Consider the following 17,811-nt stretch of genomic DNA (forward strand, 5'->3'; position numbering starts at 1 on the left):
AATCTTTTTCCCCTCTCAGAATGACTGGACCAGTTAGTTGAGCTCCACTGAATGCAGTGACATTGCAACTTGTATTGAGAGGTGTCATGCTTTAACCTTGGCCAGCAACTAAGCATCACACAGCCGCTTCCCCCACTGGGATGGGGCAAAGAATCAGAAGGGTGAAAGCAGGAAAATGTATGGGTTGAGATAAGAACACCTTAATAATACTAAGCTGTAATGACAAGGGGGAAAAAAATACCTATTAAAAAACCCAAGAAGGACAATTGTGTTTTATTTGCATAACTTGTTTACCACCAGCAACTCCCCCAGTCAGCTTTCCCTCCAGTTGATATGCTGAGCACACTGCCATGTCGTCCGGAATATCTCTTGGGTCAGTTGGGGTCAACTGTCCTGGCTGTGTTCCCTCCCAGCTCCTTGTGTCCCCCTGCCATCTGCTCACTGGCAGGGCAGTTTGGGGGGCCGAACAAGGACTGAAAAATCAATATGTTATCCGAAACACAGCCAGACTGACACATCCAAACCCAGCCCTCTGCCAGTTACTGGCAAGAAAATTAAATCTGTCCCAGCAGAAACCAGGACAAGGGTCGAGTTCTTTGCTTCAAGCTCCTTGGTGTGGTGGAAGCACTGATTTCAAGGTGCAATGAATGCGTTACTCTTTTCAAGTAGCAAGGATACAGTATGTTTTGAATTTTTAAAATTATATTAAATGTAAAGGAGAAACCACACATACAAAGAAATTATTTCTGTATGAGATCATTGAGATAGAAAAGAGAATACTTCATCTTTTATCCCTCATGACACTGAAGCATACAAGCTTAAACTATACCTAGTTTCCTGTTTCCATAGTAATGCAGAACTTATGTACCAGTTTTTATCACTAAGCATTGCCCAGCAGTGATAAATAATGTACTGACTTGGTAAAAAAAAAAAAAAAAAAAAAAAAAAAAGGTTAAAAAAAGATGTCCTATACCAAAATACAATATGTGACATTTGAATTTTTTTATTCAAATCTCCATATATGATCCCTTATTCATGTTTGGGTTTCAGGTTGCGTTTTCCTCTTCTTTTCCTTGGAAACTAGGCTAATTCATTAGCTTATTATATTCAAGTCTTCTAAAATTTGGAATTAATTTGCATTGCAACATCAAGAATGGTTCTTTCTTTGTAGAGAGCAGCTTTCATAAAATCAGTCTATATTGGTTATCAAAGGGAAAGCACAGATAATCAGCTCACATTCTACTAGTGTCTGGTGTCACAAGAACACATAGGTTGACAGCTTTTTAGTTTATCATGAAAGCATAATGGTGTCCCAGGTTTGAAATTAAAGCTTGTTAAATTCTTTATTTGCATATATGGGACTTGTTTCGTACTTCAGTCCCACAGATGTGAATACCATATTTAGTTGTTCATTTTATCTGAAAATCACTCGATCAGTGTTAAAATAAAAACTCAGTTGTAATAAAAATTAATAAAATGTATTTCATTATTGTTTTGTTTAACCTCTTGGCAAATCAAAGAAGTTGATTTTCTATGGCTATTCCAGCCATTAGTGTATATGTCTTTAATTGCATTCAAAACTTTTGGCTTAAAAGTATACACAATATAATTTTAAAATTTTCAATAAAAGGTGACCAATTGCAGCAAATTCTTCACATTACCATAATCTAGTCTGTTTTTATAGCCATATGAACTGAAATACATGTAAACTACCTAATAATGTAAGTCAAACCAAATTCCATGAAGTAAATCCATGTTTTTTTGATTCTAGATATGTGCGTTGTTACACCTGGGCCATATGAGGTGTCATATGATATTCCTACAGCCTGCCAGATCAATTGTGATGTCCTACAAGTTACACAAGTGCTGAAACCAAATGCAATTCACAAGCCAAAAATAAAATGTAGGGAAAATGCAGTGCAAGAAACAGGTATTCTATTGTATTAAAATACTGTGAATACAATCCATACAGTATGTACAAACAATTGATTGCTTTGTAAACGTCAATGTTAAAAGTTCCAATGTCTTAAAATGAAACCGGACAGCTCCTGCACACCTATAGTTGGTAAAGAAGATAGATTTTTCTTCTACTGGGTTAAGAACTTTCGTAGCCTTGAGGATTCTCATCCTTAGTATTTGAATTTAGTGAATAATCATTTCCACGATTTCTGTTGCAATGCTCTGAAGAAACGTGCCAAGTATTGACCAAAGGAATAAGGCTACAGAGAATGATAACTAATGGTTAAGTTTAAGACTACGCCATCTCATGAAGCTCTAAAGAAAAATAAACACTGAGAACAACCTCGATAATATCAAAAGTTTTTAAAAACTACTTCTAAAACTTCTGTTCTTCTGCTTTTACCAGAATATGAAAAAAACAACACATAAAGATTTCATCATCTGCATTAAGCTGCCTTTTTTGGTGCTTTTTCCAGTTGTTAGCTTTTGCTCTCTCAATATACCTCCTTAGCAAAGGCAATCTTTGTCCTACAGCAGCTAAAATGAACAGTAGAGTTTTTGAATTTCTGCTTAGAGTAAGACCCTTCATATATTTACTTATTTAAATTACATTCAGATTTTTTTTAACAAGCAAGTATAATTTTTATATTAAAGGAAAAAATACTTTCAGAGTATTACTGCCCTACAAGTAGTCAAGCCAGAGTTCTGTTGTAAAGTTGGATTATAAATTTGCCTTTGGAACAGAAGAGGAAGATCTGTAATACAATTTCTGAGTGACTATATTAAAAAAATATTCTTTGTTGGATTGTCAAAATATGAGGGACTATAAAATTTAATTGAGTACAATCGTGTGAATCATGCACCTAAGCGGAAGAAATTAATGTTCATTTAAAATAACTCAGATTTTACCATCTGGTCTACAAATATACATAACCCTGAGGAATATATGGTAAAATAATTAATGATAACATCCCTCACCTGCATGAAATTTGTATGTCTTCAGTTTAATGTTTAATCTTTTTTTTAATCTCACTTTATGAACATAGCGTGTATCCTTCCAGACATGTTTTTCAAATTTCAGAAGTTTGCCTACTTGAATTTGGAAGCTTTGGTATGTTTAGGTACATTTTAATTGGAAAATATTCTTTTAATCCACCAAACTTTTTGTTTATTTGATAATCAAAAGCCCTAATTATTTTTAGTATCATCCACTTTTAATTATACATATTATTTCATTATGTCATCAACACACTGTTATGTGTAGATGTAGGTAATTAATTTCAGTCAATTAATGTGGTCATTAAGAGAGATTTTAATGCAAATCAGCTTTTCTAATTGGAGCTAACAACATCCCAAGGTAGCCAGCAAAAAAGAAATTTATGTTAGACCAAGACAGGTCATCTGATCTCGTGAAATGGCAGCTGTTAACAGCAACCAAATGTCACATTAGGAAAAAAGGAGTCAGGTAATGGCAGTAAGTAGCTTCTTCTGGGGTTAGTAGTACAGTAAATGATGGTATTGGTGGCTAATATATGATCTGTTTTTCATTTCCTTGATGACACAGTAAATAAAGCTGATCTTGAAATAAGGTTATGAAAAATGCTCAGGGGAATCAGCAAAAATATTTTGTTTCTACTTTATTGTTTTATGAAGGTGTCAAATCTCTAAAGTGAGATAGTAATTTAATACAAGTTGTAGCAAGAAAATATCTTTGGACACTGTAGATATTAAATATAAATTAATGTGAAGGTAGCATTTTTATCAGCTCTGGAAAAGAGAATTCACTGACGATCTTGGAGAATTATAAAAGAGGAAAATGGATAGTACATGCAGCTCTACAACCCCGAGGTAAAATTAATGTGTAACCATTTTACTGTCCTTCCTTTTTAAATTTTTTTGAGAACATTCACCTGCATTCCATGTTTATTTTTTGTCTTGAAGACTGATTGGTAATTTCCATGTTTTAAAAGACTTATACAAATAAATAAATAGTGAAAAGGGTAGAATATTTTAGCAGCAATAGAGTGCATTTGAAATATTAGGGCTCAGCCCTGGTAATGCAGTAGATTCAGTAATTTCAAAAAGCATGGTACATGTAAATAGTTCTCTGAGGTGTGACTGATACCTTGACAGTCTTGCCTCTGGTTTTTTTGTGTTATTATTTATTTATTCTGTTATTTATTAATTAGAGTTCTTTTTTTCTTCCTGTCAGAAGTAGGGTTTTCATTGAAGTTCTAAAGAAATCCTGCAAATCTTTTTTTGTTTGTTTATAAATAACCCACTTTTAAATAAACCTTTAAAGCAAGAAGATTAGAAATATGTCTCTATAATAGACCAAAAGTTTCTCACTGGTATGTTGACACACTTTTATAAAATGTGCATTTGCTATTCCTATGTTTCTAGGGAGTGCACCTTAAAGGAACATAACTATAAGTGTTTTGTATTCATAATTCTTTTCTTTCAGATAATTCTAAAAAAATACTAATTTTTATTGTTTGTATGTGCTGTAATTTATTTTTTTTAACTCTTAATTTTCTTAACTTAGGTATCTTGCGTAATAGAGGCCAAGGCAACATATGCAATGGTAAAACTCAGGATGTATCACATATTGCATTTGGGACAAAGATCCTTGGGCCACCTCCATCTTCAAACAGAAGAACCAATGCAAAGGTACCTGGAAAGGTAAGAAGGGCTAAAATCCAACAACACCATTGGCATTTTTGCAAAGGAAGACATTGATAAGCAGGCAACTTAAACAAAAGCTTTATTTCGGAGGCTGCCTACTGAGAACTGTGATAGGTCATGAGCCTCCAGTGTCAAAGATCCTGTAACATCCAGAGGAGGGCATGGAAAATGCATGGGTGGCTCCAGCACAAGGCGTGGGTTTATTGAGCCCACAGGAGAGAAAGCTAAGGAGAAATCTAGTTGCTATTTTCAATGAACACAGGGCTGTAGAGAAGCCAGACCTCTTCTAAGAGGTGCCCTGAAAGGCCAGGGGCAGCAGGCTCTAATTGCAGGGAGGCTCTGACTAAATACAACAAAGATGTGGTTCAGTACTGCAACAGAGTCACAAGAGATTGGAGAATTTCAAAACTTGAATGAAACAGGCTGATCTAATTTCAGCATCAGACGTAAAGATGCCTCTTTCTACTGAAATTACTCTGTGATTTTATATCATCCTTTTATGAATTTTTAGTTCTAGACTGCTGAAATTTCCCTGCATGTGTGTATGTGTGTGTGTAAATATTTTTCCTTATGATGAGAGCTATAATGCAGAGCAGAAATTACATTTCAGGATGCTCTGATAGCCTCTGATAGCTCATGTGATGCTGTCAATTACAATGCCAGGGAAAACACCTGATCCCAGTCTGCCAGCAACAAATACACAGGTTTTTGGAATCTGATCAGGACTACAGTTTTCAGTTTAACACCAAGAATTCACACAATTTAACACAAGATCCAGCCAACTCTTGTGTAGGAAGTCACTTGAAAGTCAGGATGTAAAATAAGAAAGAAGAAAAGACTCCTGAGGTCTAGAATAACTACTGGTTTTAGCCTTTTTATTCTGATAGTGAATTCTAATTTTTCACTTTTCTTTGCTTTGTTCCATTTGCTCAGTGAAAAAAAAACACCTCTGCCTGCTACTTGACTGTAAAGATTGAAGATACCACACTGAATAGAACCTACCATGAAGGTTTCTGAAAAGACAGTGTTTAAAAAAAGATTTGGAAATATGTATTTGAAAAAGTAGTGTAATTCATAATGTGTGTATTACCTTTGAGTATTTTGAAAGCTGTTATATTTTTGTCTTTCATCAAGAAATAATGTCTTTCAAGGTAACAAAGACCTTGGGTAGCAAAACATCACGCCAACTTCAAAATTCAGGAATGCCAACTGAATCCATACCAGAAAATGAGAGATTGGAACTACCACTCTGCCCATGCAATGATACTTTAGATCAAGGAGGAAAAAGAAATGCTCTCCAAACAACTGCAAATGAATATCAAAATGGTAAGAGCATAAAGCGAAGACTATGTAGACTTCTCAAACTGCAAAATGTTTGCATGATTTTGCCTTTGAATCTAGGACTTCATTCTTTGTTTTTCCAGTCCTTTATCTACTAAATTAATTACTAAAGACATGTTCATTAAATCATGAGTTATTCTCTTGTATGAGGGTGAATAAATGCTCATTCTCTCTGCAGCTATTTGTATTGTCAGTGATTGAGCCAGGGACCATCACCTGCTGGCATTAGCAACAATTTATACACATGCTCCTCTTTCCTCATGCTGTGAATATAACTGAGCTGCTGCAGTGGTTTTTGATTGTTTTGCAGACTTTTGAAAGCCTGTTTTTTATAATTACTATGGTTTTCCCTTCTCTCATACCTAGTTTTAAATTTTTTCCTTTCTGGTGTCTGCCCTGTTCCTGCTGCCCTGCAAGATTCCCATGCTGTTTAGATGTTTGTATCCCAGTACAATGCCCCATATGCACACAATATGAATCATCACAGGCATTTCATTTCTGCATTGCATTTCAGACCCTGAAATTCAGACTCAGAAAACATCTGTGAGTAGAGAAGCAGATTTTCAGCTCACCTCACCACAAGTACCATCAACAGACAAGAACAGTCCTAGAAGATTATCTCTAAATAATGCAGCCAAACCCACATGGGAGATAACCAGTGGTATGGTACTCATTTTATGTTATTTTACATTTCAGTTCTATGTGGTCTGAGGGACTATCTGTTGTAAATTTCAAAGGACAAAAAGCAGTTAATATAAAAAATAAATGCCTGTGTTGTGGGGGATTATGGAAATCAAGCATCCTGCAACAGAATTGCTTTTGAGCATTGATAAAGATTTGCAGGATTAAGAAGAGTACCAGAGCAGTGAATGAATATCAAAAGAAAAATTCCATGCTCTCATGATTAAAGGAAAAGAACTAAAAATAATTTATTCTTTAAATCCCTAATAAATTTAACACTGAAGACTCGAAATGTGAAATGTACAAGAAATTTTACTTGTCCTAGATAAGAGTTTAGAATATTAACTACAGTACCTATGTAATATCGGGGGGTGAAGAGGAAAAGGAGAGAGGAAGGGTTGTTCTGTTTACAGAGTTCAGTGGTGATTTATTTCTTTTCTTATTCACACAAAGCTTATGTTTTGGATTTTTTCCCTTTCTCACCAGTCTGCCAAAAAGTGTGGATTTTTTTTATCATACAGTGGCAATCAACTTCTTTTGCATGAGTTTGGGAATTGCATTATTGTGGCAAAATTATCCCTTGTCTCTATGAAAAAGTAGTGTTACTTTTTATTAGAAGGCATAGTCACCAGTTTGAAAAGTGGTTGGACTACTCAAATGTGCTCAAAATTGACCAACGAGATTTTCCTTCATATTGTGAGTGATTTCCATTGTGTTTATTCTTTGGGGATGTTTAGAAGGGATTATATACTATGGCAGTTTCAGTAATCCATAATTGGTGTTAGGTATTCCATAATTTGACTGAAAGGGATGCAAGATGTTCAGGCAAATAGAGAATTCTTCTGGAGAATTTTTTATCCCTTCCTATTTACCTGAATTTTGAGAACTCTGGGGCAGGAATCACTGTCTTAACTTGTTTTTCATCTAGAATACCAGGACCTCTGTCTACTGCCAGAATTTTAGAAAAATTAATCAACACTTGCTATTTTTTATAAATATAAGTGATATGAAAAGACAGCCTTAGGGCAGTATACTGGCCTGTCAAAATGCCCTCTCAAAAATTCAGAGGCAGAGAACTGAGGAAGAAAGTTATGTGTAAAGTCTGCTCTTTTACTGTTTGTGTTCGCAAGAATGAATGATGTTGCTTTATAATCTTAATTGTGTGTACAGGCAGATAAATGCATTATGTGGGTTCATAAGGTACAGCTCTACAAACTTTTTTTCCCTATTTTCAGTGCTTATCACTGTTGTCACTCTCAGTATGCAGATTTCAGTTTCTCCTCAATTATGTTATCTAATTTTATGTAGATGACATAATGATTTCTTTATCCCTAGTACTGGATTTATTTTTTCTGAAGGACTTCCTATAAGCAACTTCTTCATCAGCCAAGTCGCCTTCTAGGCTATGTTCTGGACTTCTTCCAAAGTGGGATAAACTTGACCTGAGAGAAGAAACAAAATGAGTGAACATTGTTTATGCCAATCTTATTTACTCAGTGTTGAAACCTTCATTATAATGTTAGGCTGTGATTAGAAGCTTTAGCATAAGTCTGGCTCTGTAAAAGAGCTAATTAGATGTTAAGGTGATCGTTCTTGCATTTATGTTGTTTACTGCAATGTTGTGATTATATAGTAGTTTGCATATTTTATTCGGAATGTACTCCTAATTATTCATTACAATTGACATGGAAATTATGAGTTAAAAAGAAATTCTAGTACAGATTTTGTTGGAGAAGTAATGGGATTTTGCTTCATCCAAAATCCCCGATATCTTTCACTCGTGGACTACTGAAAAAGTGCTACACTGACTACAGGTTACAGAAGTTGCCAAACTCTGTAACCAGCATAAAATATCATCTTCAAATCATGCAGACTTTTCTGTCTTCCCCCTGGATATTTTGTTAAGAAGAAGTACTGTGCTATGCAAATGAATGTTTGGGTTTGACCTGTTCAAAGTATATTTCTTCAACAACTCTGGAAATTAATATAGTTCTTTACAGGGTGGCTTAGACTAAAAAGGCAGAATATTCAAGCTAATATTACATAGATACAAATCATTTTAAAGTAGTTATTTATATTACTGAACTCCTTTTGATCTGGGCAAGACATTATAATGGTGACTAAAATGTAAGAAATTTTTGGATGTCTGAGGCAGAGCCAGGCGCAGAAGTCAGGAGTTTAAGGCTCAAATTGCCTCACGTTCTCTAACACTTGACAAAAATTATTACTCTAAGATTTCTTTTCTGCTTTTCATGTTTTGATGCTTCATTCAAAATTGACTTAAAATCTTAAAAAACAAGTGATTCATCATGTTGTTTCCTTCAGAATTCATGACACAATTTTATCCGTAATACCCTCTACAAATTAAACAGCAATAACTACATTGGAAGTTATTCTAGAATGAGAATAGAACAAGTAAGATGTGGGAAGTGGGTTGTTACTAAGTCAGTAGACAAAAAAATTATGCCACTCCTTGCTACTCTTTCCCAGTTTTATGTGCATAAGAATTAGTGAATTCTCCTGAAAATGGTTGTACACTAAGTGTATAACCATGCCCTAGGGGGCTCTTTACAGTGGCCTGAGCTATTAGTGCATATTTGTAAACCATGAAGGCAGCATGAGACATGTCAAATCTAATTTTATGATGGGGAAAAGACCTTCTGAATACTGAAGGAACGTATGTTATGTACTTTGGTGTTAGTCAAGACACTGACAGGGAAACCTAATAAAATATGTCTAGATTAAACTGGAAGGATGGGTGCCAGACTGGAAAGAAGACTCCAAAGTGCTGAGATAAGAAAAAATACAAAAACTTTCTTATCCAGGTAATTCTTGAAGATTTTTTGTTTGTTTTGAATAATACAACAAGTAAAAATTTTAATATCTTTGCCTTAGAAAAAAGGGTAAACATCATTTTAGACTTAGCAACTGAAATAGGTGGGAAAAAGATCCTTTACATCCAAAAGAGTTGTCCAGTTGAAGACTGGGGACAAGTAATATTTTTGTGGCATTTCTGTGTAGCACTTTCTGGAGTTGCGAGCAAGGCAGGATCTCCAGGGCCAAACACTTCCAAAACAACCTCAGTCTTGGTGGGCCAGATTCCTAAAGGATAAATAATTGAGTAATTGAAAATAGTGATTTAGTGTGACAGAGTTTTAAATCATGTTAGGTCACAGAATCAATTGGGGAAAAAAACAGTTCCTGAGTCTTTGTTCCTGTACATCCAAATACTGTGTTCAGCCTCACTTGAAAAGCTCATGAACTGATCCCTCTTCTCATGGGAAGTGATTGCTTAATAAAGGTAACTTAGATATATAGTAAAGTATAGCAAAAGCATAAAATCTGGAAAATGTTAATGATTTTGTTTTCTCTTATGATTTCAGTTGTTTTATTCATGTACCACCCTTCACATGTAATTCCAATTGCCTATGAAAAATAGGTTATCAGAGGAGTGTGACACAAACCTGAATGATAGGAGACTGGAGACTTCTGCTCCAATATCCTCATTTGAAGAACCTGCAGTTATAGATAAGAGCTAAAAGTCATTTGGTTTACTCAATGAAGGGTGTTTCCTAAACCTTTTGAGTAGTCTCACTCATTTCTTGATGCTGTTAGAAAAACTAGTCCAAAATATTTGTAAAATTACTGGAATCACTTGTATGTTCAGCTTTCAAGGCTTATAATAATTAAAAGCACAATCTACTACATTGTTTTAAACCAGAATGATTTTTTAATAACAAGTGTTTTCCTGAAAAGCCTTGGGGGTTCTTACTAATGATGGTCTTCATGGAGAGATTGAAAAATGGTCTTTTCTGGAACAAGATGCAAGTCCTGGTCACACAAGATACATCAAACCCCAACTTTTCACTGGTTCCTGGATATTAACTGGAGTTTGGTAGCTTTACTGTCTTCAGTAAACTGGAAAAATCACAACAACCCAGTAAGAAAACAGCTAATTCTCCTGGCATCTCATTCTTCTTTCTTTTGCCTTCATTTATGGTGATCCAGACTTCCTCCCACCACTCCCTACTCAAATGCTGAATGTGCCTGAAGTGGTAATTCTAACAAAAATAAAAATAAAATATCACAGTACAGCACAAAATACTACACTAAAGTTGCTGTCTACTGTGGTGGTAAGCATTTTATTATTGCAATGCTACATTATTATTACATTTTCAGTATTTTTTCATTGATTTTTTTTAATATGGTTGATGGTAACTTTGTTTTATGGAGCTGGAAAGTTTCAATATCTAGTGAATAATCCACACCACACTACCTTTAATGAAGATAAGGGAGTATTGCATACTTGAGCAATTCTCCTTTTCTTAGATGCAATTTGAGATTGGTTGTAATCAATCAAATTGACATTTTTTTCTATACCATCATTCCAAACAATAAAATATAAGTTAACAATAAGAATATAAAAATGGTCTTTTCATGTGTATCTGGTGCACTCAATCTTTAAATCCATTTCTGTAGTTTATTGTTTATTTTTAAATTGTCAGATTAGATGTGACTGTATTTGGGGAAACCTGGTGAAACAGATATCTTTATACATTTTTCATGTCACCCTTTTCTATCAGAACAGTAGTTTGAAGTTGAGATTTAAACCATAAGTTCTAAATGTAAAAGTGTGGAAATTCAGCAATAAAGAATAAAGAGCAGATTGTAATATTATGAACTTTCCACCCATGTGTGATTATTTTTTAAATGTCAGATGCAAAAAATGCCTTTAGAAAAAGATCAATGGCCATATTTAATAAAATCATTCTTTCCTAGAATAAAATTCAGCTATGCATTTCAAATTATGATGGCTAAACAGTTTCAGGTTTGCAAATGGCAGGTTTGCATTTCCTGTACCAAAGCCTGTATGCTTTTTGAGCTCTGTTCAGAAGTTTTTTATTATCTTGCTGCATTTTGAAAGCACCTGATCTTTTTCATTGTGTCCTCATCACTCTTATTCTTCTTTGATAGGCAAAACATTTTTGTATTAGAAAAACTTGCTTTGCTGTACAACTTTCTAAGAAAATGAGAAAGATCAGAGTAGCTCCCAATTTACATATTTGGCATTGAAATTGTATTTTTCAGATAAATGGGTGCTTCCAGAGAGGTTCACTGAGACTATTCAGTTGGATAGGAAGGAGCACTCCGGAGCTACTGGAAGTTCAGCCTGCTCAGCCCAGAATGCCTCTAAACATGACAGCAGCGAAACAGCTGATCACCACAAGAATAAGAAAGAGGTTTTCACATTTTCATCCAAACCTCGGTCAGCTCCTTATGGGAATTCTCCAAATCTATCACCAGACAGTTACGTTTGCCCATTGGAATTGGAGCTAGACAGTAACGGAGAACACGAGAAAACCGAAACTGAAGATAGCTTTGAAGGAACTGAAAGCAGTGAGGAGGTAGGCCACTTTGTACATGTAACTCTTGATAAAGCAGTCCTCATCCTAAAACTCCTAGGATGAGATTCTGTCTTCAAGCCAGACAGAGAAGATAAATCATCTTTTCCCCATATACCACCGGGTAGATTTGTCTCTGTCAGGTTGCTGTGTCTAACTGGATACAGGACTCAATGCAGGTGTACCCTGAGCAAAACTGACAAAAGAAACCTAACTCTGGCAGCCCCTATGCTAACAGAGAGATGCCAGAACTGTGCATTACTACCAAAAAGATTCTAGGAAAGCCTGCATCACAGATTTGAGTGAGATCCAAGTCCTTTGTGGTTGCTCAAGACTTCAATAAATAAGACTTCATTGTGTCTTTTAAAACTGCAAATGGAGACTGGTTTTTCTCATTTACATTGTTGAAAGTGAATTACAAAATTCCAGCTTTTGACTGTCACTTGATTATTGGTATTTCTGCTGCATATCCTGTCTGTGCATCACCAACTTTAATTCTTTTGCAATGCGGAAATCTTCCTGCAATGAAATTAATGAAAGAAAACAAACAATTTTTTAGTATATCTATTTAGTATCTTCTGATATATAGAAACTTGCTGAATTGTCAATGTATGCAATAATTTCATTATGTCATTGCAGTAAGTGCTAAAGTTGCTTCCTTTGCAAACATTCTAGTATATTTCACATTTAGCTATTAAATCTGTTTCTTAGCATTTGAATCTGTAGCTCACAACAGAGAAATAAAATCTGAGTGCATAATAGCAAGATGGACTGAATTTAGCTGTTTTACAAAATAATTGAGGGAATAAAACTATAAATTTCCAAAATGTGTACCATTAACAAAACTGAGGGATTATCTTCTTGACCGTGCATTCCATGCTGTGTAATCCTGCACTCACTGGAGTCAGTAACAATCTTGGATCACTTTCATGTCCAGCAGGATTGCACCTCAGCTGTGAGAGGCACACTGCAGGTGATACTGCCTTACATCCTGTGTGGGAACATATGGCAGAGGAGCAACATCATGGGATGAGGATGAGGCTCCTCTCATCCTTTCTTTCTTGAGAATAAGAACACTGAGGCAAACACTAAATGCACTCCTGCATTATTTCTCTTTCCATCTGTTCATTCCTGCTGATTATTTTTGAGATGAGGTATGAGTGAACATCATACACTTGATTCATGGGATATTTTGCAGAGACATTAGAAGCATGGATATAAGGTTAATAAACTAACCTCTAAAATTCTTAAATTGTATTCAAATGGTAATGAATATGATCTCCAGTACCATATGATTACCAGAGCAGAGCAAAGTGATCTCAGTAGGAGTTTTTTCTTCTACATTTAAGTTGAAGATGCAATGTGAAAATATGGAATATTAATAATTCAATGGAAAGACATCATTGTCATGAACTCATTGCTTAGTTTTGGTTTACAGTTGTAATAAATTCTATTGAAATTATGATTATCAGGTATGACCAGGTTTTGGAGGTTACCAGCTCCAAAACTGCATTCAAAATCTGCCCTGACATTTTGAAAAGAGTAATATTACAGCTTCAGATGTAAGAATATGCTTATGGTAGAGTCAGTGTATTTGCCAGGAAAAGCAGCTGTTTTTCAGAATCCTTGTAAATTTAGAAACAGGAAGCAGAGATTAAAGAGAGATTTTGAAGTGTTAAGGTTATGTAAAACTGAATTGTGTAATGATGAGAGGGAACCAACCACTCTTGCTTTGTTTCCGAAATTCAGGATGACAACAGTGAACTCAGCCAGAGTACTGAGAACATTGAGAACAGCCACGGTAGACAAGGAACATCTGATTCAGCAGTTTTTAAAGAGATCCCATTAAATAAGATGTCACAGAGAAATGAATACTGGAAGAATGAGGAACACAGCAAATATAACTTTGAAGAGGCCATCTTATCAAAACCACAGAGTTCCACCATGAGAAAAACAGAATCTATTAGCTTTCAGAGAAGTTTAAAGCCTATCCTTTCTCTTTCTCCAATTCAAAGTAAATCTAAATCCTTTAGAGTAATTAGAAATGTATATGAAGAAACTGAAAGATATGAAGGAGTTTCAGATCAATTAGTAAGATCTTTCAGTAAAACATCTCTCAAGAAAGTCTCAAATGGAAGTTCATGTGTGAGAGCACAGACTTGTGTAAGTGATTTTTACTTTGAAATTAAATTACTAGATTGTATGGAGAAGCTATATTAGATATACCCGTTTGCATAAAGTGATTAATAGTACATCTTTCATTCAGATATATTCTGGCTTCATCACAACAGCATTTACTGTGCTCAGTCTGTTGAAACTTGATTTTTAGGGGTTTGTGGCACACAAAATAATATTCCAAATATAACAGAAATCACAAAGGTTTGTAGATAAAAAGATATGTCATTGAGCAACTCACATTTTGGAAATATATGAGTTAGAAAATAGTTTGGGGCTGAAAGGTTACAGAGGAAAATTGGCAGATTTTAAATTGCTGTATTAACAAATGACCACAGAAGGAGCGTTAATTTGGGTACTTCATGGTCTCTGCGTCAGCCCTGAGCAGTGATAAATTATGTGACTGAGAGCCAGCAGTGAGGCAGCTCCTGTCCAGCAGTCACCAGAGATGGCTGCAGAGAATAACAGGGCAAGGACAGGGAAAGCACCCGGGGGTACCTCAGCAGCAGGGCCCTGCAGGTTTCCTTTGAGCATTCCTTAGCTTAGCCATTTCTTCAGGAAAGGTCGTGTCTGAGCTGAATCACTGGTGGCGCAATTTTTTCCACAGATTTTTGTGTTTGCTTTTTGCATCTATGTGGCCTTTGCCTTGTGACACTGAATTTCAGACTTTAATTGCTATTTGTGGGGAAAAATATATATCTTCTTTTTTTTTTTAATTCATTAACTCATTCCTGGTGCTTTCTTAATTCTTCTGTTGGTTATAAAAAACAATGATTTTTTTTTTTATTTATTAATATTCTTACCTCTGCCACTTCCTACTTCATGGCTGTGTATCATATTCCCTTGCAGGTGTCTGTTTTGCAGGTCTAGAAGTTTCATGGTACTTAGTCCCAGGATTGCTGGGATCTCTTTTGAGGGGACCCTATGAAGTATTTATGCATTGTTTGGAATATTTTTTCCACTTTAATGTCTTGGAATATGCTCTGTACCTCATTTACATGAAGGAAATGGACATATATAATTTTTGTGTCCTTGTAGTTTGTCTCATCTGCTGTAGGAAAGGGAGTGTGCTGTGATTCTGCTGGGGGAATTTTGTCTGTAGCATTCCTGTGACCTGTTGATACAGTTAATTTTAGTGACCTGATTTGACAGCTTCTGTGAACAGGGAAGGTGTGATGACTTCCATGGGACATGACTGCTGCTGCTGGGGCAGAGCCATCCCACTGAAAGGTTCTTCCTGCCTGCCTGAGGCTGCTGTGGCTGCTGAGGATGGACAGCTGTGCATTCCTGTGGGCACGGAAATCCAGGCAGAGCTGGGAGGAACAATCTGAATTGGGCACCAGATTAAAGAATTGTGTCTAGGAAAGTGTGTTCAGCTTTTCTGTGTGTCCCTGATGGAGCAATGCTCATCCTGGCCTGCCACAGATGCTTCAGTGCTTTTTGTGACATGAGTCTCTTCTAGTACTGGTGCAGGGGCTGGGGTTTAAGTGTCTCAGTGCTGTGAGATTGTCTCTCAGACTGGGGGTTCTGGAAATCTCTTCCTAGATCCTGTAAGTAGTTTGTTGCATTGGTGAAGGCCCTGCATTTTTCCTGATAAAAACAGAACATCCTTTTCCATGAAGGTTGTGGAGACTGGTTTCCTTTGGGAAGGAAGTCAAATGGGGGGAAGCAAGGGAAATGAAACACAATAGTGCAAGTGAAAATCAGAAACAGTGCTCAGACTTTATTATCATAAGAAGTATCAGTGGCTGGTGAATTTAAAGACTCTGAAAAGAAAAATATTAAAAAGCAAAGAAAATCTTATTAATAGCAGCATATGTTCTATGTATTTATGATCTGGAAAAGACATTAGAATTAGTGATGTAGAAAATGTGGAAGAAAGCAATGCATGGGTTCATTTCTATTTGGAAAGAAAATTTTTCTGTAATTTTTAGTGATAGGAAAAGCCCCAGTTGATACCAATAATCTGATTTTCTTCTTCTTAGAGATGGTAATATGCAGTGAATTTTTATGATAAAGTTTGTTTCTATTTTGCATTCCCTTAACCTCCCATTATAGTTTATAGAAATTTAATTTTTTCTTTTTTCCAGTAGCTAGTTACATCTTAGCAATTAAATGTACTCATTTCCTGATACTTTCAAGTCTTAGAAAATTGTTCCACTTACAATTCAAGTATGTTTATTACTATCCTGAAAGATATTATCAGTGTTTAATGCAGTCATCAACTTTGTCCTGTAGAACACAGCTAAATGCAGACTCTCTAGGTGGATTGCAATTGTTGATTACTAATTTAGACAGTAAGGTTATTACCATACTGCACTTGTAGATGTAAATGGATTGCACATGGGATTTGTTGCTTGTAAATACTTTTTTTTCAAGAACAAATCCTATCATTAATGTATAGAAACTCATTAGCTACAGAGTTATTTTTATTGCTACAAAACATAAGATTAAAGTGTCAGGCAGATCTAGATCTTACACTTGATTTGATCAAGTCTTAAAATTTTACAGAAGCCCTTCCTTGGAGCTCTTGGAGGCTTCTTTTGGTGCTTATACAGAGGACTAGTAAAGGAAAAAAAGTGCTTAACCAAGTCTTCTGCAATTGATTTGCTTGATGCTTAATACGCTTTAAGGACCTGGTTTCTTGCAATGTTTTATTCATGTTTTAATAGAGCTCTCTATTATTAAGTTCAAATATTTTTAATTAAGAAAGAAGTATAGCCCTCTGGGTAATATTGCAAGCATGTAGATAGCTGGTAATTAAAGTTTTCCACACATATAAGTACATTCAAACAATTCTGAATAAATCATTTGAACCTAAAAGAATGCAAATGTCATTATATACGAAAAAAAAAATCCTTTAAACAACAGGTTTTATCAATCTAGCAAAAGTTTTAAGTGCTTCATAAAAATACTTTATTGTAAGGGAAGGATATGCAAATAGACAAGATAAGCTTTTAATTACTAAATGAAATATTAATTTTAGACAAATTTACAAGTATTGCAAAATTGCTTCCTACATCAAAAGATTCTCCTAAATTACAAAGTTAACTTAATTTCAAATTCAGTTTTCAAATTCTCTCTTTGAAAACCAACAGAGACAATATAAAAATTTTTAAGAGGCTTTTTGGTAGTAGTAGTCTGAAGTTGAAGAATAAATATTCCAAACTATTTCTCCTTCATTAGTTTATTGTAGAGGATGTTTAACACAGAAAATGGTCATAGCATCTCTTCTGTTTCCTGAGTAGGGTATTTTCAGTGAGACCATTACAGGAAAAGAAAACAGAATGACAATTTTAAATAAGCTGGGGAGGGGGTGGGGGAGCAGCAGATGTTTAGAATTATGTTGTAATGATTCTAAAAATCTATGCATCTTTCTTCATAGATGTAAAGGAAAAGACAAGCAAGTTTTGGCAATTTTTTGTGCTTTTATTAAAAAGAGAATGAGAAAAAAAGTTCTTTCAATAGTTAGTGCTTTTATTCTGCAGAGCACCAGTTCATTCTGTCAGTTTAATGACTGCATACCAATTATATGAAGGAAGAAAGATAAGCCAAAGCTTCTCTTATA

The 17,811-nt window shown here is 35.1% G+C and overlaps 1 protein-coding gene across 1 annotated transcript in view; it reads left to right on the forward strand.

Moving 5' to 3' along the window:
- The first annotated feature begins 1,773 nt into the window (after positions 1 to 1,773).
- LOC117002565 (protein CFAP20DC-like) overlaps positions 1,774 to 17,811 on the forward strand; it is a 42,109-nt gene continuing 26,071 nt past the window's right edge. Inside the window, exons 1-5 of the mRNA XM_033071846.1 lie at positions 1,774 to 1,930; positions 4,505 to 4,641; positions 5,796 to 5,970; positions 6,500 to 6,646; positions 11,755 to 12,071. Coding sequence (XP_032927737.1) covers positions 1,774 to 1,930; positions 4,505 to 4,641; positions 5,796 to 5,970; positions 6,500 to 6,646; positions 11,755 to 12,071 — 933 coding nt within the window. The remainder of the gene's footprint in view (positions 1,931 to 4,504; positions 4,642 to 5,795; positions 5,971 to 6,499; positions 6,647 to 11,754; positions 12,072 to 17,811) is intronic.

The sequence above is a fragment of the Catharus ustulatus genome, chromosome 13 (genome assembly GCF_009819885.2).
Source record: "Catharus ustulatus isolate bCatUst1 chromosome 13, bCatUst1.pri.v2, whole genome shotgun sequence".
Taxonomy (NCBI): domain Eukaryota; kingdom Metazoa; phylum Chordata; class Aves; order Passeriformes; family Turdidae; genus Catharus; species Catharus ustulatus.